We start from the raw sequence: 24,591 nt of genomic DNA, 5'->3' as shown, positions 1-24,591 counted from the left end.
AACACTATGAGACTCTTGTAGACCTACTATATGTTCGCTACAAGTGGTATCCATGAGAAAAGATCTACTCTGTAATTACATGGAAGGAGAAGGTTTTTCTCTTTACATCCAGCATTTAATGCTATTCCCAGTGTTAGTAATTTTGGTTAGGTGTCATCTTTCATAAGAGCATGAAGGGAATGAGCTCGAGTACACACGAAAATGTATAGGGAGAAAAGCCAGAGAAGCTACCCATGCAGAATCTAGTGTAATAATGTATATCTAATAAACGCTGATCACTTGAATATATAATGAAAAGATGGACACTGACGTAAAATCATTAGTATTCAACCTGGAATTCATACACATTAACCAACGTTGGCAAAGACAGCGCTTCTTACAGAAACTTTGAAATAAAAAATTACAAGGGGAACAATGTGCTGCACGTTGATGATATCGTAAGAATCCAAGTGCACACCCAAGCTCGTCACCGGTGACTTCAGTATAATTATAGAGAAGGGGATAGTCTGGTTTCCAGACCCTTTGCCCTGTAGTCCCTTCCCAAAAATGTGCCCTCTGCCCCCGTCTTTGCCTCTGCAGGACAAATCCACCTTAACCTCCTCCAGTTTTCGACGTTGAGGGCGTTAATATTCTGTACAGCAGAATAGTACAAGCAGAGGGTCTGGAAGCCAGACTAATAAGGGGATGGCTTGAACTGTTTTCGTCCCATTTAAAGGAAACGTCGACCTTCATAGCATGTGGGTTGAGTGAATGCAGCAATATTAGTGGAACACATCCGTGAGAGTTTGAGGAAAATTGGACAATCCGTTCAAAAGTTATGAATTTTTGAAGTTTCTGCTCACTCAATTTGGCTGGATGAGAAGGCTACTATAGCTTGTGATGTCACATGTGTACAACGATATAAAGAAAGAATAATGAAAATTAAATATATTTTCACTTTTCTCGCATAACAAAAGAACACTTAACTTTCTCTCTTTCAGAAAGTAGGGGGAATAATATTACCCTTAACATATGTCAGTAACAAGTTCAAGAAATGTGCACTTTATTAAAAAAGTGAAGTTTTGTGAAATTCTCTTTTTATTTTCTTTACATCGTTGTACGCATATGACATCATACACTGTAGTACAGTCTTCTCATCCAGCAGTGACTGCGCAGATACTTTAAAAATTCGTAACTTTTGAACGGATTGTCCGATTTTCCCCAAACGTTTACTGATGTGTTCTACTAATATCGCTGCATTCACTCAATCCACATGTATATGAAGGTGGACTTGTCCTTTAACAAATTTAAGGTAAGGAGATGGTGCAGATTACTGAAGAGCTATCGAAGGCGGAGTTCTGTTCTGTAGGTTGCGTTAAGTTGGCAGACATCCAGTCACTTACATAGATCAGCAAAGTACACGGTGAGATGCAAGAAAGTGCTTTTTGATATCTTTTCGAGAGCGAATATCATACGCCAGTGTAGATTTGTATCATCTGCATATATGTAACAAAGGTCAATGTTTTCTTTGAATCGTATGAAGTTGGAGTTTTGACGAGACATGCACTGAAAAGAAAGGGACCTAACAATGAACCTTGTGAATCTATCACATAGGGCCTACTACTTTAAGAAAGGTTTCCTTGAATGCTGACACGCGATATCCAGCTCTCTACTTGAGAACAATACCAGAAAGGCAGAATCGATATTATTGTAGAATAAGAAAACAAAAACACACGAACATAGAAAACCCCTTATATATGGTCAACAGTGTCAAAAGCATCTGTGAGATCCAATACAACTAAAACACCCTGACGCAAATCAAAGGCTTGGATGTCATTTTGTAGCTTCGTACTGATGGCAGTGCTGCGATGTGTTCTGTATGCCGACTGCATAATATTACAGTCATACAACTCATTCCTAGACATTTCTGTGAAGTGTGGGCAGCAACAACTTTCTGAACGTAGCTTAAATCACATGACTGCATATAACTTTTTACGTCTTCTTTATTAAGTTGTTCTTTTATCAATCAGCGTGATTGCTGTTTAGTCAGAGAGTGGCAAGATTTATCATGACTGTTGTGTACTATGACAGCCTATTTTTATGCTGCAAAATTACAAGGGGCCATCTTCGTGGTGGAACCCGGCATAATATGAAAATAGATTTCTGCATTTCTTATTAGTTTCTTAACGTTTTATTCGAAGTGTTTGCTGTACTAGTGTACATCCAATATGAATGACTATATACGCTTTTTTAAATTAATATTTTTTTTTCTACAAATTAATACATTATATTGACGCTTCCAACTCATTACACCAACTTTGTTATTAATTGTTTTTCCTAATTTAAAGAACTGGCAGACTTGATCTGTAAAGTTGATCTTTTTCTGCAGGCTACATTAATGGAAAAATCGTGCAAAATGTGTGTCCGATTTTTGTGCATACAGTCATATTGGTGAGGTGGTAAAGCGTGTGAGAACGGATGGAAGAGAGTGCGCACATGATTGTGCAAGGACTGGCAAATAATCATCATCTTTGTCGTTACGAAAGGGATGATTAACTCGTATAGGTACATGTAATTGGGTCCAGTGAACCACGGGATATGACATGAAGTCTCTCAATGCTAGATACTTGGCCCTTGTTTTTGATACTTGTAACAAGATTCACTGACCTTTTTAAGTTTAATTTTTTTCGCGGATGACACTACTGCTTAATCCCATAAGAATCATCACAACCCGATTCAGTAATTGCATTTAGAATTGCAGAGAATATCATTTTGATTTAAATGTAATGAATTATCGCTGAATATTGGTAAAACAAATTTCATGCATTTTCAAATTTTATAGGTACTCCAATGTTATTCAGTAAATTGTTGACGATATATACAGGTTGACGATTTATCATTAAATAAAATGGATTATATTGAATTTTTAGGAGTAATATATGATAATCATTTAACCTGGAATTGCAGCTAATATATCTTCAGAGTTAGTTACAAGAATAGGAATATTGTGCAGGGTAAAATATTTTTGTCTCTAAAATGTTGCGAAAGGAAGCCGTGAGAATGTGTACAAATTTAACCTTCATAGCACATACTGATCCTTTAGTTCATAAGACAGTCCTCAAAAAGATATATCAATGCCTTTCAAACAGTAACATTCATGTTTAAATATACCAAAAACATGTTACCTAAAGCTTTTGATAGTAACTTTACATACAACAAAAATATTCATTCATTTCCAACCCTACATACATTAATATTCATCTGTAGATAACCCACGAATTCTGGGGGTCGATAAATCCGTAATACATTATGGATCTCACATATGGAATGCTCTCCCTAATCATCTGAAGCAGTTCACATCTTAAAAAAAAAAGAATAAAAAACGTGTATTAAAAAGAAAAAGAAAGTTAATGGTGATAAATTTTGTCCTTGAATTGTGAATTAGAAAAATTATGATAGAATACATTTAAAGATAGCGCAGTATCGATACTTGCAAAAGATTTGTAAAGTCATGTTAATTTATTGTACTTTCCACTCTATTCAAGTAAAATACAAACAAACTTGGCTATTCGTATCCCACCCAATACTTGTACTTTTTCATATACACCCCTTCTTATGGGAAGTAAATCCTCAAGAATAGTTTTCTAGTCGTTCTATCAGGAAAAGGGCTGTCATCTCGTCAAACATCATTAAGTATTTTTTTTTTTGACGGCCTTGCAACCTGGAGCAGGCCATGAAAGTGAAAATATTTCTATAAATGACTAAATTTTGTTTGAACGCTTGATCTTCCTTAGAAAATGTAATTTAACCAAAATCATTGTTATTGTACTTTTTGTTTGCACACCGTGTTTTTGAAAAAAAAAGTTGCAGAAATAGATTGAAGTTGAAAATATTCGATTATTTTCTGTTCTTCATATAAAATTTTCTCAACTACTGATGAATGCAATTAACGTATGATGAGAATTAAGAACAACCATGATCATTGATTTCCATGACGTCAGCATCTGATGCGGACGGGTGTAGAGTAGAACGTTTCACCGTGCGCCAGTACAGAGAACAAGCAGCTGCTCTAAATTTACATGCTAGAGGTATTTTTTTGAAGAGTGCAACATTACATAAAGTCAACATCTTTCCATTTCAGATTTGCTATCTAATGATTGAGACGCACATGACTTTCATTCCTCAGTGACTTAACTATCTTCTTTTATGACTAATCTGCTTTACATTGTGGAATCAGCAAGAACTTATCTCAGCCATTAGTAAAATCATAATTATGAAATGTTAACACAACGTGGTCATTCCCAATTTAGCTTGATGTTTAGAATGATGAAGTGTGTGTATATATTATGTATGCTGCCTTGTGTTTAAATTCTTCATCCATTTAAACAGTTTAGTGCCGTGTGAGTAGGGTTGCGAGCAAAGGAGATCGAGTTAAGTTCAATTATTAAGGCAGTAGCGGTATGAGATTGATAGAGAAGCCAGGGAGCTAACGGAACTGATGGATCGCCTTCCGATGGACGTTACATGCCGCTAGACCATCACTCATTCGACCAGCTCATTTCCTCATTGCTTCATTTGCATATCCGGGACAATGAAAACGCCCGGCCATTATGTTGGCGTTGTTTTGAAGCATGTTTTTGAGAATGGAAAATATTCTGAAATAATTTCGTTAAGTTGTATTGCACATCAGTCATAAGGATGCTAAAAAATTGCTATCAAGTGGAAAACACTGTTAACAGTCTGTTCGTTACAGTCGTACATCTATAAATTGCTAATCGATACTTTTGTATGGAATAAGTAAATCACATTTTCTTATTCTTGTGAGATGCGAACTGCCACTACATTTGATCGAGCAAAACAGAAATGAAAAACAACGAGAGTGTAACAAGGGAATGAAGATTTAGCACGAGCGATTAATATTTTGTAGTCTGTCATTCCTGTCTGACTGCAGAGCACACTTTAATACTAAAATGCCCCGCCATTCGCGTGACTGCGCCATATTCATGGAACAGAAAAGGTTGGTGAAATGTCGGCGGGTCTTTGCACTTGTTCGTCCAGGCGAGTCCCTCAGGCGGCTGGCGCGGCAGGTGGTTGGGGGGAACTTACGACACAATTATCTGCAAAACGACCATAATGATGATTGGTGCCCGTACATGGAAGCAGGAGAGAATTCGAATAGACGTAATTAGTGTAGGCGAATTCAAGCAGATTCCGACGCGGAAGTGGCGTGGCGCACTCGTTTGTACCCCTTATTAAAGGTACGGCTCAATTTGAACCAAAATCCTTAGTACACGCTTTAATGTCAACAACTGCAGCACTGTTGGAGATGTTGTTTGGCGTATAAAACGTGCGCTTGTTGAAGATAATATTCGATTTGTTCCGACAAAGAAGTGCACATTTCATAGGAAACAAAATCTTGATTCATGTTTTGATAATAGCTTTCCTTTTGTTAAGTAAATTTACGTTGTGTCAATTTGAATAACTAACAAATAATGAAATAAAATTATTCTATATATGTTCCAAGACAATATGGTGAAAAGGTTTGTGCTGAGGACGACCCATCTACTTGTACAAACAATGCTGACCACTTAAATGTTATATAGATATGTATATATCACTTGGCGTGTTCTTCAGGTTGGCATGCACCAACGTTCCCGACATGTACACCTTAATAAAACATGGATTATGACATACGTCCAGGCAGCCAGTGAAAGAAGAAGAAGAAAAAAAAAACAACCCGCAAATACACACGCATAATTATTATACGATACATCAAGACATTAAATACAAAAATGTGCGTGTTTTATAAATATAATATGATTAAAAAAATAACTTGGCAATTCAACGCTCAATCCTGCGGGGGAAGCACATGAATGGAGCGTTTAATTGCCAATTTTAGATTTTGTCACTATTCACTATATACAATTATGTATACATGGTTAGATATGTAGGCCCTACATCATGTTGATATTAATTATCAACGTATTGGCATTTACATATTGCTAGTCCGAGAGAAAAATGAATAACAAGGCATTTCACCCAAAACGTTTGCCAGATTTTCGGGGGCCTCCCCTTCATCAAGGCCTTGGTTGACAATGGCTGAACAAATTGTACAATAATGCATGTCTTCAGTATACACTATGGTATACGTCAACATTGCTCGCAATAAAATTGCGCTCATATTGCTTACAGCCTTTTCGCAACGCGGACGGTAGAGAGAGAGAGAGAGAGAGAGAGAGAGAGAGAGGAAAAAGGAAAAAAAAACGAAAAAAAAACAAACAAAAACCCGCTCAAAATCGCTTATTAAAATGGACCTAGTGACGTCTGAGTTTTCTGATCGGATCTGGGCCATTTTTGCGTCTGTTCAAATTCATAAGAGAGATACTTGATGCAATGATCCTGTAGGAGCGTTTTTTTACTTTGTGCAGGCTGCATTTTCGTTTTCGCGTAATCTAAAGCTTCTTTGCAACACGACGTAAGAGAACGGCCACTTACAAGCAATCGTTGTCTAAACATCCGCGCCGCAAAACTAAAGCTCCTCATTCTGCGACGCGAACGCTAAGACGACTAATTACTTCGCCTCCCGGCCTTGAACAAAGAAAACGGCTGCCTCGCGCACGTACAGAGCGCCATCTCAGATCTAATTGTCGACAACGCAACGCACGTGCAAATTACCTAGGCATTTAACTTTTAGATTGGTTATAATACGCTATAAAAAGAAATGCATTTCACTTCTGTATAATTTGTTCAGCCACTTTTTTTTTTTTTGCATCCGTACATAGGAATACATAGGGCGTCACCCCCCCCCCCTTTTTTTTTTTTTTTTTTTTTTTAAACCCCGGAAGTGGCACTAGAAAAAAAGAAAAAATGATCACTTCTGAGCGCGGTAAGGCCTTTGTTTTTGTTCTGAAGACCTTTTTGGAGTGCCCCACCCCCCCCCCCCCCACCCCCACTTTTGAAAACATATGGCGCCGGCAATGTGAATTCGGAAATGCATAATTTGAATGTCCACCTACGTGTCTCATGTCCACGTCTTGCATAAATCTTTTATCCATCATTGCCCCTTTGTGTAACTGGTCTGTGTAGTGGTCATTTTCCTCTTATCTACATCCAGACCTTCAGAAAGTTAACAAGGCTGAATGCACAACATAATATATATTCGAGGTTCATCTCATTCACAAAATATGGGTGAGTGGCTCCATGCATTTGGGGAAAAAAAATAAAACACAATACATGATGTATAAAAGGAGTTTATCACCACATAACAGTCATCATTTCTTTTCTGTCAAATACGGTCACAGCAAAACTTGATGAAATTTCATACCTAAAACATTATCTGTACAGTAAAGTAACTGGCATGGCTGGTGTCCTCCCCCCCCCCCCCCAAAAAAAAAAAGAGCAGAGAAAGTTCAGCTTAGATTATCAAGACACTTTCCAAAATGTGTATCGACAATCAGTGGATCATGCAACATGCTATCTAGAGACTACCATTGACTCATCTTGTGCACGCAAAAGTAAAAAGTAAACGTGTATCTAGCCAGAACATACAGGCTTGTTTTATGCAAAGCGTTCCACTCAATTCATCTACAGCTGTACTTTCATATGGAATGAGTAAAAATTAAATGAAATAAGAATGAAGAGATTGAAGGCGAAAATGTGCCCAACGCCATTTAAAAACATTATGGAGTATTAAAAGTCGACCATCAGACAATGAGAGCAATAAAAAAAAAAAGATAAAACGGCAGCAAAGGGAGTGATGATTACTGTATTACAGTGATGCAATTATTTTGTCACAATCATTTAACAAAATGTGAGACATGTCTGTCAAAGAAATTAACCAACTACAAAAGTCGCTATGGGGGCTGGTATAGGCCTCTACCTTCATGCAATGTTCTTCAAATAGGTCTCCATAATACGTCTTGACAATGTTGAGGCGGCAATTTCACTTCACTGGCAAAAAATGAAATTAAGTAATATAAAATAAAATAAAATGAAATGACATGTTTGTCACAAATGTGTTGAGTGTTTACTTTCCTTAAAGTAGGTTTCATTTGGATGGATGGCTAAATTGTAAAAGGGGAAATCCGGTCCAAATATAAGTCAGTCTTATAGGAAGGGGAAAAATATTACGAGTTCAACAGTAAAATTTTGATCGAAATCGGGTGAAAAATATGGAAGTTATGACATTTTGAAGATTCGCTAATTTTTCAGGGAACAGTTCTTGAACGGTCAATATGAATATGCAAATGGCAAAGTGAACATGTCATCCCTTCACCACTTCTCATATATTGTTTACATACAATTTTGAAACTTCCAGTTTTTCATTCAAACGTAATTACGCCCGAGGCTCGAATCCTGGTATTGTATATGTAACTGATACTACATTTGTATTCTGAAGTTGTTCAACCAGGAATAACATCATGTTTCAGACTTCAATGACAGAAACATTGAATTTTCGTCTTTTTTTTAAACGATCAATGGAAAATTGTGAGGTAATGACATAGTTAGTTCACTCATTTGCATATTCATATCCACAGAACAAGAACTGTTTAGCAGAAATTAGCAAAACTTCAACATGTCATAACTTTCTTGATTTTCATCCCATTTCAGTCAACTTTTTACCGTTGAACTCGTAAGAGTTTACTCTTTTTTATTACATTAACTTATATTTGGACTAGATTTCCCCTTTAACGAGAGAGTAGGTATGGGATTCAAGCATTTTTATTTGACCTTTGACCCTTGCCCTTTGCCCTCATGACCAGAATGTCCCATGAGAATCACTGATAGGCAGTGCATGCATATGTACATGTATACATGTACAAATGTACTAGGATTCATGAAGATTCCTCCGAATTGAACCATTTCCGAGATACACGTACAGTTGTATAGAGAAAACATCTCCGACCCAATGGAGGAGAACGACGAAGAAGCAGGGGTCGTTGTACATTTACATATACATATTTAGAACTTTCCGTCCATTTTCGTACTTTTAAAGATAAATTTCAAAGATTTAAAAAAAAAATCTAATTCGTCCCGAGAAGCACACAGAATGCAAATCCTAACTTCAATTTACTCAAATGTCATTGCAATTCGTTTTTCGTCAACCATTTTCAAAGACATCGCATTCAAAATCGTCCATTTGTTTGTCATTTAAAGTCGTCCACGCCGCCCGTCGACTGAAGAATGTGAGAATCGTCTTTGTTCGCACAATTTCATTTTTTTTTTCAAAGAAATTACATGTAGTCAGTTGGTATTGCGGTCTTTTCTTGCGAGGGTGAACCAATTCTAAGCCCGCATTTTCTCACTTTTCCTCGGTATTCGGCATTTTTAACAGTAGGGCCTACAGTCTTTAATTCATGTCGTGACAATATTTGGAATTGAGCTCTTTTATTTGTCTAATTTTATGTTATTGCATCTTATGTATGAAGCAAACTTTATTCAACATGGAAAACGGCCACCCCCACCAAACAAAAAACAAACAAACCCAAAACAACCACAAAACACACACACACACACACACACACACACACACACACACACACACACACACACACACACACACATACACACACACACACACACACACAGTCTTTTTTTTTTCTAGGGCAGTATACATGTAAAATTGTCTTTCACCACAATGTGCCTGGAAATCGTGGATCACTGTTTTCGTTTGTGCGACAAACATGTTTGTCCCAGTGTGTACTCTGATTAGGGCGTGTATATGTTGTGTGGGTGGATATTATGCTACTCCTATAAAATGTGGGAAAAAGTGAATGGTTGCAGGAAAATGAAATAATCAAGAAATCAGAACAGAAAAGATATGGGACGATAGTTTGACAAATATTGATCGCTAAAAGACGAAATTGCTTTTGCTGTTATGTGTGCAGCGAGTGTGACGGACGAATTTGAATTGTAAATTACGAGAATGTGTGACAAATGACTAAATTGAATAGACTTTGTTAAAAAGATGATCAACGAAGGGCAAATTTGACACTAGGATTGGCATATTCCAGATTTCTCGAGGCGATATTGAACTACAAATGTCTTGAACTGAATGAAAAAAAGTTTGAAAATGAACGGGAAAACCTGTTATATTTTTATGTTAAAGATAGAACAGAACTCAAGAAATGTATCATGCTGACTGTCAGGTGTTCTGGCCTGTTGTGCATTTACGTGCATTACGTTACGACTTCAAACCATGTGTAGACTGGCATCTCGCTACCAGTAAGAAAGTGCAATGTAATTACGTTTTGCTACTGTACAGACCAACTTGAAGTACATGTATCTCATCTCCAACTTGAAGTACATGTATCAAGTAGCTGTCAATTTGCGGTGTGTTATATGGACACTGCGATGGAAGGAACCAGTATAAACACACTTTGATATCGAAATCGAGAGAAAGAAGGAAAGTCATGAGTGCAAAACAATGTGATTACATAAGAAATTTAATGCCCACTCAAATTAGATGTACACAATCTGTGACAGCATTAAAGTTGTATTTAGAAGTGTGTTGCTTTGTTTTGTTATTACATCACACTAGAAGACATTGATTAAAATGATTAACATGTGCATTACTAATACATGTAACATTATGAAAGAAAAATACATACATATCAAAGTTTTCTAAAACGTATTTCCCCACTTGAGGTTCTAGCTCCCATCTCTGCTTACAAAGTGTTTCCGACTACGATTCTCACACAATGAAACAAAACTACAGAATGTTTTACCTGCTTGCCATAATCTTTGAGGGGTTATCTAGTCACTCCAAATGACCTTGCACAGAGGGAAATACATTGTACGTCCGTGCTATATGCAGGGCTCGACACTAACGGTGGCCCGGTGGCCCGGGGCCACCAAAAATGAAAGTCGGGCCACCAAATTTCAAAACAAGTGCAAATTTGGTGGCCCGCCTCGGGCCACCAATTTTTTTTTGAAAAGTATGTCAATAAATTCGTAACTTTTTGCGCCGGAAATTAGCAGTTAAATTTGTTTACAGGATGGATGAACAGGACTGAATGAGTGCCTGAGAGTGAGTGTTGCAAGTTTGTTGAAGTTTATTATGAGTAGATATGTCCAACTTCTAATTCTTACTATCATAAAACTTAAATATTTGACTCATTAAAAAAAACAGGACTTTTAATGTTTTTTATTGGTTTTTTTTTCGGGACACCAAATTTTTCTCTCGGGCCACCAAAAATTTGAAATTTAGGATTTTGGTGGCCCCATCGGGCCACCAGACAAAAAAAATTAGTGTCGAGCCATGCTATATGTGTATGGTTTTCTCCAGTATTACACATAACTAAGACAGAAATGTGGCGACTGGTATGCCTCCACTATTTCACACTACTTTCCCAACAGGTCTAAAGAACATCTTGCCAATGTGAAATGATGGTTTCATAATTATGATCAACAAATGATCACTTTCTGTATTCACTAATTTTCATGAAAATACTTTGAGCCATTTTCAAAATACAGTTGCATAAACAAAAACAGTGAAATTTTCTCTTAAAGGACAAGTTCACCTTCATAGACATGTGGATTGAGTGAATGCAACAATATTAATAGAACACATCAGCAAGAGTTTGAGGAAAATTGGACAATTCGTTTAAAAGTTGTGAATTTTTGAAGTTTCTGCTTAGTCACTGCTGGATGAGAAGACTACTACAGCTTGTGATGTCACATGTGTACAACTACTGTATATAAAGAAAGTACAAGGAAAATTCAAGATATTTTCACTTTTCTCGCATAATAAAAGGACACTTGACTTCCCTCTTTCAGAAGGCAAGGGAAATAATATTATCCGTAACATACAACTGTACATCAGTGATGAGTCGAGGAAATGTGCACTTTTTTTTTCAAAAAGTAGCATTTTGTGAAATTCTCTTTATATTTTCCTTATAACGTTGTACGCATGTGACATCATACACTCTAGTAGTCTTTTCATCCAGCAGAGACTGTGCAGATACTTTAAAAATTCATAACTTTTGAACGGATTGTCCGATTCCCCCAAACTTTCACTGTGTTCTACAAATATTGCTGCATTCACTCTATCCACATGTATATGAAGGTGTCCTTGCTCTTTAAAGTAAGCTCTGACCACATATGCCAAATCTTTCCCTACAGAATAATTATCCAGTACATACACATTTCATTAGGTGTATACACTTAGTTATTTCTAAGGTACATCTCTGACCCTGACCCTTGACCTTCACCCTCATGACACATAACCTCCAGTGAATCACAGTCAGACATTACATGTAGATGTACTGCATTTCATGAAGTTACCTTGAACAATTTCCAAGATATTGAGGAAAAAAGTGAAATTTCAGCATCTTCACTTGACCTTTCAGCTGCTTTGACCTCATGGCCTAAACATTTTCTAGCAAATCTTTACCTGTTATACACGAAGATTCATGAAGATACCTTCAGGCATTGTAAACATGTGGAGCGGAAATAGTGACATTTTAGAATTCAAACCTTACTCATGACCTTTGACCTTGAGCGTGTGCACCCAAAAGTTGATAGGCAATGCTTCGTCCACTCATAGTTCACTCATATGCAAAGTTTCATTTGGATACCTCAAATAATGTTATGTTACGTTGTCCACGAAATCTATTACATACAGACGGACGAACACTCAAAACAAGGCACCTCCTGTAACAATTTGTGGCAGAGGCAGAAAACAACAACAACAATAAACAAGCATCGATATGGATGAGTGTCAAGATCATAAAATACAAATTACCACATTCTTCATGGCAATCAATATGGCAAGTAAAAAGTAGAAATTATTGCACCCTTTCAGGGTAAAAATTTATTAATGATATACATACTCCCATAATGCAAGAGTTCACCCAATCCAATTTTTAATTTGTTCATAAACATATCAGTTGATAGCAGGGCTGCCAACTCTCACTCACTGAGAGTGAGACTCACTCATTTTGGTCCTTTCTCACTCTAAAACTTTATTTCATTTGCATGCATTTCTATTGATCTCGCTCATTTTGACTCCTAAATTATAGCATTGACCTATGGGAGTCTCACTCTCAAGTAGTTTCCAATGTTGGCAGCCCCGTGATAAGCAAAAATCAAAACCACAGCCTGCATTCTGTCCAACACTTCTCTGAATGTGAGACAATATGCATTCAACACCCATGTTATAAATACACAGCAATACACTGTACCCTCAAGTGCAGTGCAACCACAACAAACTATTATAGAGCACATGTAGTCACCATCATCTTAATTCATCTTTAAGTGTCTGAAAGCATTGGCTGCATCATACAAGCATGGTGAACCACATTGAAGTTAACCTGACCCACCTAGCAAACAACTCTATTTCAGTTCATTAGTTACACCTCCTGAGGAGATCTATACAGGTTAAACATGAATTTGATAATTAGAGCACTTCCACTGATGCACACTGTAGACTACGATCCCTCCATTTCTCACCCAATTTCTATAACTGCCATAAATACTGGCCCTATACGCACATCTCGATGAAGTCCATTGACCTTGACGACAGATCAGAGATTGTCCTTGAGCACACTGGTTCATGTTGTTTGAAAGAGGCAGATACACACATGATGTGACAGTTTTTAATTTACATGTACACGTAATCTATGTGATAATACTGTGTTGTTTATGTTTCAAAATGACAATGCCATTGAGATAAACCTGTGGACCTACATACTCAGTGTATGATACGGTATCAGGTAGAACTGTTCTTTCGGTACCACAGCTAGTTTCAAGATTGCAATGTCCGTATTGCCGAGGAATGTAATTGGTTTCAACCAGCTAACATGCCTACAACTATATAAAACTGGTATAAGAGATCATACAGACAAACATGAAATGTAAACCCTCTAGTTGCCTAGAGTGTGAGGAGAGTGGATGGAAATGCATGCAAAATTAATGAAAGGGACAAGCATTCATCTTATGACATTCTAAAGATACAGTTGGCTATACAAATATCTGTATACTCTGTGTAGTAGATATATTCACATCCCTTACTCACTAGGAAAAGAGAATCAATTATTGATTAAGCATGGGCTGGACTTGGCAATTTTCAAACACTGACCAATCACAGCCTCACTGGCTGACGGTAGCTGACCAATCACAGCCTCAATGGCTGACAGCAGCTGACCAATCACAGCCTCAATGGCTGACAGCAGCATCAGCTGAACAATTTATTGAGTTCTCAGACTAAAAATGCATTGCACTTTAATAATCTGTATACGAAATAGCAGCGACAGCAAAGTTAGGGCATTCTGACCATATACAAAACCCAAATTATTTATATCAATTTACCACTGGTTATTCTCTTTCTCCACTTAAATTGAATGGAGTAACTAATAAACCACATAAAGTAATACCATAGCACACGGAGGATAAGCTGCACTATTACTTGCCTATATGCTTTTAGAGCCCGTAGAAAAAATACAAATCGCCATTCAAGAATAATCGTCTTTACAAAAAAGTTCAGCATTATTTCACCCCATTCAAGATGTCAGTAAGCACGATGCAAGAGGTACAACAGCACAATATCCATGTTCTTCATAATCTGTCATCTGGTATGTATTTCTTCACACTTTCTTTGCTGTTCCATTCGCTGCATCATCAGAAAATGGCTTGACCCTCCTTCCCTTAACATACACTTCCTGTATGTTCCGATCATCTCCTACATGTTTAGAAAAGATATTGTGAAAAAGAGAGAGAATGAAATTTAACAGATTGTATTGATGGTGGTACCTGTTCAGTCATGATGATCTCCTGTTAAAAAAAGAGAGCAATATATTGTCTTTCTGATACCAAGTTTCACAGGTGTAACTCTGCCATTCTGTGACACAAATCTCCTTCAATTATCAGTGAATCGAATTGTGTCTCACTGGCAGTTAAAAAAGAAAAAGGGAAAGAAAAAGAAAATGAAAAGAATCAGTCATGGAGAGAGTTTTGAAAACATTTTTACATGGTAAGGCATATCAAGAGGAAATACTGCAGCAAAGGAACTTATGAGGCAAATACAGTGCACTCCTGTTATTACGTATACAGTTAAAACAAAATTGTGGCTACAACGAAGTAAAAATTCAGATCGCAACAATACCAGCTCTATGTTTTTTGTTGTTTATTTGCTCGGGAGATTTACGGGAGTCCACTGTGTAGCTACATTTGTATTTCACTGAATAGAAAAATGACTGAAATTCTCCACATTCTAGCCCTCAGTATCCCTACTTATTGGCTAACATCGGGACATGCTTCAGTTTGAATAACCTGTTTCTCCCCCAATTCTCTGAGAGCCTTCAATGTCACCAATATATATATATATATATATATATATATATATATATATATATATATATTTTTTTTTTTTTTTTTTTTTTTTTTTTTTGCCAGTCAACAAAGAACGAACATTTTGGTATCAATTTGCCTGTGCGAAAGCAGTCAAGTGGTACATGTATCCCTTCTCCATGGTCAACTGCATGTGCCATTGAACAATGCAAAATATTTATTGGACAGCAGATTATTGATACAGCATCCACTGACGGGCTCGTAGAGTCTTGTTATACACTATAAAGGCACCCAAATGGGGTCAGCAAAAGTCAAAATCAAGTGAGTTCAGCCTTGATGTCTATGTACGTCTTCATACGAATTCTATAGCAAATCACATGCACTACTACATGGGAAAAAGATGAATCAGACAAAAATACATACAGTTTTGATAGAGTGTAAAAGAGAACAGGTATTGATAGAAAAAAGGCTAATATTTTGATAAAATTTTTTCTGGTCAGCATAACATAAATAAACATGAATTTAAAGGACAAGTTCACCTTCATAGACATGTGGATTGAGTGAATGCAGCAATACTAATAGAACACATCAGCAAGAGTTTGAGGTAATTGGACAATAAGTTTAAAAGTTATGGATTTTTGAAGTTTCTCCTTAAAGGGGATGGCTAGTAAGTGATCAGTGGGAATCAGTGGGAATGCTGGAGGATGATTGTTCCAATCATTGTGGGATTCATTTAAGAGTACATTATATATATCTATTGTTGTGTGAACATTGTTTGCTTCAGAATGGTATAATTTTCAAGTAATGTGCAGTTCAATGTTTCCAGGTTAGCGTGCCTGGTCAGTGACGGGGCATTAATCTGCACATTACTTGAATATGAGACCATTCTGAAGCAAATAATTTTCACACAACAGTAGATATATAATGTTCTATTAAATGAATCCCACAAGGATTGGAACAATCATCCCTCAGCATTCCCACCGATTCCCACTGATCGGTTACTAGCAATCCCCTTTAATCAAGGCTGGATGAGAAGACTACAACAGATTGTGATGTCACATGTGTACAACTATATCAAGAAAGTATATTAAAAGGAAAATTCAAGATATTTTCACTTTTTTCACATAATAAAAAAACAATTGACTTCCCTCTTTCAGACGGCAAGGGGAATAAGTCAAGGAAATATGCACTTTTTTTTCGAAAAGTAACATTTTGTGAATTTCTCTATATTTTCCTTATAACCTTGTATACATGTGACATCATACACTCTAGTCTTCTCATGCAGCAATGACTGTGCAGATACTTTAAAAATTCATAAAATTTTGAACGCATTGTCTGATTTTCCCCAAACTTTCACTGATGTGTTCTACAAATATTGCTGCATTCACTCAATCCACATGTATATGAAGGTGGACTTGTTCTTAAGCAATGAATGCAGACACTCCTGTCTACGAGATGGTTCCCGTAAGGAACAGGTGAACAGTTGACTTAACATGGCATTCACATAAAAGACTTTATGGGACACCACTGCCTTTGTTCTGGAAAACAGAACAAAACAGAACAAAATGTGTCCAGCTCGTATACTATCTAAACCCATAACAGACTTCACTGTGCTACAGGTGGATCTGAAAAATAGGGAAAAATTTAGAAGATGATACAAAAAATTCATAATTGGCTGTGGGGTCCTGCTTGCTGATCATCTGATAATACATACTGATAAGAGGAATTGAAAATGTTGATTTCTACTATGGCACACTTTATCCAAACTTGTAACCCTAGAAAGTGTCTTGAAAGGCCACCGCCACTACAGTCATAAACACATTCTTCATCTTTCATAGAGTATCTACATGCAATCACAATGACTTTAATTTCTTTCAAGGAGGTATCACACATCACCTTGGTTCTACTACTGTACAGCTGGATCTGATGAAGATCTTTGCATTGCAACCATTCTTGGACTTCACTTGAATTCTTGACTTGGGTGAGCTTAACACTATCAAAACACCAGCCTGTGTGGGCTCTTTCATATTGTACTTAGCTTTGTACCCAATACAAAGTATAAAATCATTAATTCAGAGCCTGTGTACAGCAACTAACCTACTCCTGTCTCTAGAGATGACTATCGAATAGCATCTTTTGAATACACTGCAGATTGTGAGTTTGAGTTTGAGATTATCTAATCACGGTAAAAAATTGCTATCAGCTAAAAACTGTTTTTTCAGCAAGGCCGTGAAATGATAACAAAACATAGAAATCATACAATGAAGAGGATGCAAATAAGAACATGTAATAATCATTACAAACGAACACTAAAATAGGAAAGAGTGAAAAAGTCACAAAGAATACAAAGTGTAACATGAAAAGTGTAACATAAAATGTATATACAACAAACATTAGAAATCATAATGAAACTGAGGAAAAAAATTATACAGAAATACACAAATGTTTGAAAAATTGACAATCATAATATCACAGTGAAAACAAACTAAGACGTTTCGAAATGACAGACGAGCTTTTAACGAGACGGGGGGGGGGGGGGGGTCAAATGAATTGACAGACCTGTTCTGTAAGCAAATATTTGAATGTACAAAATTAACACTTGGATATAAGTTGAATATAAATTGCTACAATCATACAAGTCTTACTTCTGTTATCAATAATTTGATATCATTAATTGTCCTAAGACTTATAAGGAGATCATTAAAGAGCTTAGAAGCTGAATGAAGGGTGCTTTTTCTTAGAAAATTGGATCATGGTTTTGGGAGAACAACAGTGGTGTTATCGTTGCAGAGATTGTAATAAAACTGAGATCTAAACTGAATCCTGGAAGACAGTGAATCAGAGGCAAGGTTATGGAGCAATTTAAAGTGATTGTCAAGGCCTAAATCTCCCGTCGATTTTTCAATGGTTTGACATCCGAGGTACTATACAGAGCTTCTCTATTGAAATGGCCATCAACTCCCAGGATTAAGCGGAGACACCTGTTTTGTAATGTTTGAAGCTTTGCTAGTTGGGAAGCATGACCATTCATCCAAACCATACTACAATAGTCCAACTGTGGCTGAATCATAAAGAATCAATGAGGTTCTCTTGACGAGGTACTGATGGACACGTTTTACCGAGTGAAACATTTTCAGAGTCTTTTTCTTCACTTCTTCTATTTGGGGTGTCCACGTTAAACTGCTGCCAAGGATAACTCCAAGATATTTGCACTGGGGAAACTCTTTGCAATTTACTGTTTTGAATGGAAAGATGCACATTTTCAAACTTGCATAACAATCCATTTGAACCGACCAACATAAAATGACATTTTTCTATATTAAGAAGAAAATTATTATCCAAGAACCATTTGACATCATCATTGATAACCTTTTCTAATACTCTTCGGTCTTTGATGGCACAATATAAACAAGTGTCATTCCCGTAGAGTGGAAGGGAACACTTCTTAACAGATTTATGGCTATGTCATTTAGTGTAAATAAACAACGACCCGAGAATGCTGCCCCGAGGCACGCCACTAGAACTGCTTGGCTGGTAGAGCTGGTAGAAATTGTGTTCCTTGGGAAATTCTTCCATTACAGTAAAATACAAACAAGCAAGCAAGCAAGCAAACAAACAAACAAACAAACAAACAAAAGAATTACAAAGATTTCTTTGCAGGATGTATTCCCTGTAAAATCATATGCTAAGACCAGTGGGTAAAATAACTATCAATTTAATCTGGCAGTCTGCCAGTATAGTGCATTGATGATAGAGTTTGAATGTAAAAGTCTATTAGCACCTTTTCCATTTTTTTTTAATTTAATTTTTTTTTAACATTATTATCATTTTTTTTTAAAGGTAAGGTCATCTCTGCAACGATACCTCACTTGATACATTAAAAAAAAAATGAAGCTATTACTACAATTTATACATACATTCATATCATATATAATTTTCTTTCTTTTTCAGCAGCATCAATCTTAACAGGTTCCTAAAGCATCAACTCATATACGGGAACCTAATATACCAAGTTCTTATTAAGTATAGAAAATTATGCCTACAATTCAAGCCTAAAGTCATTGATGTTTATTTCTGTTGTGCTCACCAGAAAAACTACTATTATCAAAAGAGTAGAGCTTCTTTTATCAACATCTATTCTTTTTCTCAATCAAAACTGTGTGTATTTTGGTCTAATTTACATTCTTCCAGCGTAGTACTGCACTTGTCTTGCTACAAAACTTGTATGAAGACTTACGTAGCGATCAAGGCTGAGCTCACTAAAAGATTTTGACTTTCGCTGACTCCATGAGAATGCCAATTTAGTATATACAAAAGAGCCCAGCACATTCTTTATTCATATCTGAAGTTCGACTGATATTTTGCACTGTTTGATGGCACATACAATTGACCGTGGAGAGGGGATACCCAGGTGGAGAACATTATTGACAATGTGTGGCATTCAAAGCTGGATCTGTTGTGGTGCTGGTGGTATTCTAAGACCCTCAATTCACTTACCCAGGAAGATGAACTTCTGGATCATATCCTGAAATATCAATTACGAGAACAAGAAAATAACTAATAGCAGTATGCATGTCAATTCAAAGCAGTCTAAATCATACTGAGTTGAGATGAATTCAATTCATTTATTTTACCACGGTAAAAAAAAAAAGCTTGCTATCGGCCATAAGCTATTTTTCAGCGAGGCTGTGAAGTGATAACATATTATGTAACAAAAATACAACACAGAAATCATACAATGAAAAGAATGCCTACAAACAAACAAGGAACTCAAAATCATTTAAAAAAAAGAGATAAAGAGTCATCTAATACAAGTGCAGGTAGATGAAAAAAACAAACAAATTACATAATTGACAAGTCTACACTGGGAGACGATAATTACAGACATTTGGGAATAAAAGAAAAATGACACAATCAAGTAAATCAATTTGCAAACTTAAGGTAATTGTTTCTGTTGGTAATGTATTGAATAATCTTAATGCTGAATATAGAGTGTTATTTTTAAGAAAGAATATTTTATTCTGACTTTATTAGATTAAGGATATCTTAATGGCTACATAAATCATAGTGACTTACTCTCTTCTCTACACATTCACATATCATTCTGGTAAAAACAATTGTTGAGCAGTTTGAAGATGAGAATTAATGCTTGCTTTTTCCAACGATCAATTAAAAAGTCAACTTGTATGGCTGCAAGTCTTACACTAAGCCTTTCAATTTGCTGAGAACAAATTTGATAGCAATTGATAATGACACCAAGGTATTCACATTCATAAACTCTTTCGAGGTCTGCATTACCTGTATTATGTACATATTCAAACTGGAATAGGGTGTTAATCTTGCTTGTGATCCTAACATCATGTATACATTTCTACACATTTGATATCAAATGGTTGTGCAAAAACCAATTAGCCATCAATGAAAGATCAGTGCTCCAAACAAGTTATAATTCTGGGGGAATTTTTGATGCAAAGTACACATTACATTGTGCAATCTGCTCATCAAGATGTGGAACACTTTTCAACAACTTTTGCAACATCAATTTTGTAAAGAACAATATAAAATTTTAACCAAAATAATCTTACTCATCTAAAAATATATGAGTGCTGCCATCGGCAATCACAGATGTCAAAAACAAAGATACTCTCAAAACAGCAGTTCTCCGCAGCATTCATGAGCAAAACAATTCACTTCTAATTTCTCTCTCTGCACCATCAACATGGGCACACACCCGTTCTGGTTGGCCCATGGGTATATTGGGATGTTGGACAGTATCCATGAAGAAGAAGAAGAAGAAGAAGAAATGAAACTCTTGAAATGATGATTAGAATTGACCCCGTTTCTCACATTTTGCTTCTCTGCATTACTGCACAAAGATGTATCAAAAAGTATCATGGCACTATCCATCTCCTCACCTCTTTGGAATCAGAGTACTGCTCTGTTTGAAAGACATCCAGAGGACTGTCAGAAGGCTTCAAGTTGACTAGCAGTGCATCAAACTCCTTTCCAACTTCAAAATTACCCACAGTGTCACTGATCCCTAGTGCTGTAATGACAAGGAGAAAATCACAGAGTTGGTATAACTTTTATTATCAACCTGTGTGCACATAGAATTATTTTGCAATACATCTATCATGTACACTTATTAACATCTCACTAGGAAACACAGTTCTTATCAAACACTGTTGAATATACCTTGTTGGGGTAGCATACTAGTTATACAGGATGATCTAGAGAAATTGACGTTTTCAAACACCTGCACACATAAACACAAACACATGTGGGTCTTGTGCTGATGTAGGCAGTTTAGATGCTTTGTGGTTAAAAGTTCAAATTGATACATTTCTTCCATCAAGTTTTTACTGCAACTGATTGATGATTAATTACCAGACAACCATCTGAGATGATCAGGTTATAGGTTCAAATACTCCTTGAGTAAATCGTCATGGCTCCTACTAAAACACTAATCAATTCAGTGCTTCTTTATGTCACTGTAGGGCAATTTGTCAGTCAGGTGCAATAAAGACAACTGGATGGAAGAATTTCATCAATTTGAATAACTATGCAGTTCCTGCTGCATGCTCGGTGGTCTAGTGGGTAAGACGCCAGTCCGGGATCAGGAGGTCGTAGGTTTGAATCCTGCTTGAGTGTGTATGCCAATGATTTAGTCTGTCATGGCTTCTTCTAAAACACTTATCAATTCTGAACCTATTTACAATGTACATTGATGCAGAGTAATTTGTCAATCAGTTGCAATGGTTAACAAGGAAAAGTAGAAATTACGCGGTGCGTAATATATGTCCCCGCCGGAAGTAGCATTCAGTAGCAAAATGTACAATATAGGTGAAAAGATCAAGGTCAAAGGTCAAAGAAGTCAAAGGTCAAAATTCTGTGTTGAAGTTTTGAAGCCCTCATAGTGCCATCACATAAAGCAAACGGAATCGAAATCAGGTTAGAAATGGCGAAGGAATAGCATTTTGTAGCCAACTTACAATATAGGTCAAAAATCAAGGTTAAAGGTCAAAGAAGTCAAAGGTCAAAATTCTGTGTAGAAGTTTTGAAGCCCTCACCTAGTGCCATCACATAAAGCAAACGGAATCGACATCGGGTTAGAAATGGTGAAGGAGTAGCATTTGGTAGCAAAATGTACAATACAGGTCAAAAATCAAGGTCAAAGGTCAAAGAAGTCAAAGGTCAAAATTCTGTGTAGAAGTTTTGAAGCCCTCATCTAGTGCCATCACTTAAAGCAAACGGAATTGAAATCGGGTTACAAATGGCGAAGGAGTAGCATTTTGTAGCAAAATGTACAATATAGGTCAAAAATCAAGGTCAAAGGTCAAAGAAGTCAAGGTCAAAATTCTGTGTAGAAGTTTTGAAGCCCTCACCTAGTGCCATCACATAAAGCAAACGGAATCGAAATCTGGGTTAGAAATGGCGAAGGAGTAGCATTTTGAAGCAAAATGTACAATATAGGTAAAAAATCAAGGTCAAAGGTCGAAGAAGTCAAAGGTCAAAATTCTGTGTAGAAGTTTTGAAGCCCTCACCTAGTGCCATCACATAAAGCAAACGGAATCGAAATCAGGTAAGAAATGGCGAAGGAGTAGCATTTTGTAGCAAAATGTACAATATAGGTCAACTACAAATGTCGCTATGGCGACTGGTATGCCTCCGCCATAATGCATGATTCTCCTAATAGGTCTAGATAGTACATGTGGACAATGTGTGATTACATTTTCACAAAACTGGCAAAATATTGAAATGACAAGTTTGTCAGAAATGTGTTGAATGTTCACCTTCCTTGAACTTGGTTTAATTTGATGAATAGGAGAGCATGTATTTGGGGATTTAAGGACTTTAACTTGACTTTGACCCATTCATACATTTATGCATTGAGTAATTTTCATGGTACCGGTATGGAGAAAAAGTGCAATTTCTGTACTGAATAGTAAATTGTTACCATGTTCATCTGACCTTAGACCCTAAAATTCATAAGATAATCACTTTCAGGTAGAACATTCATAGATATGCAGTAGGTTTCACGATAAATTGAGCCACTTCCGAGATATGGAGGAAAAAGTTAGTTAAGCACTTTCACTTGATCTTTGACCTTTTGACCTTTGAGGCAATAAAAAAAGAAAAAGAAAAAAAAACTCTCCAGAGAATTTCTATTAGGTTACACATGCATACACCAAGTGTAAAAAAAAAAAAATACTAATCCTGCTGGCATTGCATGAACATGAGGGAAATAGTAAAATTTTGAAGTGTTGCACTTGACCTTTGACCCCTGACCTTTGACCCCATGAACCCTACATTCTCTAGATAATCACTGCCAGTCAGTACATGTATATATACTATGTTCCATGAAGATACCTTGAACAATTTTCCAATTTACAGAGAAAAAAAAGAAGTTTTAATACTTTTACTCGACCTTTTGACCTTTGACCTTTGACCTCATGACCCAAACTTTCACCAGAGAATCTAAATTGGGTAATACATGTATACACTAAGTTTCAAGAAAATATCTTCAGACATTGCATAGATATGGTGGAAATAGTGAAATTTTATGTATTTGACCTTGACCTTTTGACCTTTGACCTTGAGCACGTGCACCCAAAAGTTGATAGGCACAACTTCACCCCCTAATACACATACATGCCAAGTTTCATTAGGATACCTCAACAGCTTTTGATAGTTACCTTGTCCACAAAATTCATTACGGACGGACGGAAAGACGGACGGACGGACGGACGGAAGGACGGACGGACGGACGGACGGACGGACGGACAACCCGAAAACATAATGCCTCCGGCACCACTTCGTGGCGGAGGCATAAAAATCAAGGTCAAAGGTCAAAGAAGTCAAAGGTCAAAATTCTGTGTAGAAGTTTTGAAGCCCTCACCTAGTGCCATCACATAAAGCAAACGGAATCGAAATCGGGTTAGAAATGGCGAAGGAGTAGCATTTTGAAGCAAAATGTACAATATAGGTCAAAGGTCAAGGTCAAAGGTCACAACTGAAATTCTGTGTAGAAGTTTCAAAGCTCCCATGTAGTGTTATCATATAAAGCAAACAGAATCAAAATTGGCTCATAAATGACAGAGAAGTAGCAAATTGAACATTTTGATCACACACGGACGCACAGACGGACGGACGGACGGGCGGACAGACGGACAGACAGACGGACGGACACACGGACACACACACACGTTCGGAGTCCGTTTCATAGTCCCCTGCTCAAACTCGTTTGGCGGGGACAAAAATAACTTCACCACATCAATGTCCATTCACTCAGCTGGGAACTGTCAAACTATCTACTCAGCTTTT

General features: G+C 36.8%; 1 protein-coding gene across 1 annotated transcript in view; it reads right to left on the bottom strand.

The window, feature by feature from the left end:
• Positions 1 to 14,396: 14,396 nt before the first annotated feature.
• Positions 14,397 to 24,591, bottom strand: part of LOC139731802 (guanine deaminase-like) — a 53,003-nt gene continuing 42,808 nt past the window's right edge. The window contains exons 11-13 of the mRNA XM_071642680.1: positions 21,183 to 21,313; positions 19,765 to 19,792; positions 14,397 to 14,659 (exon numbers count right to left, since the gene is read on the bottom strand). Of these exons, the coding sequence (XP_071498781.1) occupies positions 14,565 to 14,659; positions 19,765 to 19,792; positions 21,183 to 21,313 (254 nt within the window). The 3' untranslated portion in view covers positions 14,397 to 14,564. The remainder of the gene's footprint in view (positions 14,660 to 19,764; positions 19,793 to 21,182; positions 21,314 to 24,591) is intronic.

The sequence above is a fragment of the Diadema antillarum genome, unplaced genomic scaffold, assembly GCF_040938485.1.
Source record: "Diadema antillarum isolate AM-2024a unplaced genomic scaffold, OU_Dant_1.0 scf00000023, whole genome shotgun sequence".
Taxonomy (NCBI): Eukaryota; Metazoa; Echinodermata; class Echinoidea; order Diadematoida; family Diadematidae; genus Diadema; species Diadema antillarum.
Note: the sequence above shows the minus strand (reverse complement) of the source record. Positions and strands in the feature narration are given on the sequence as shown.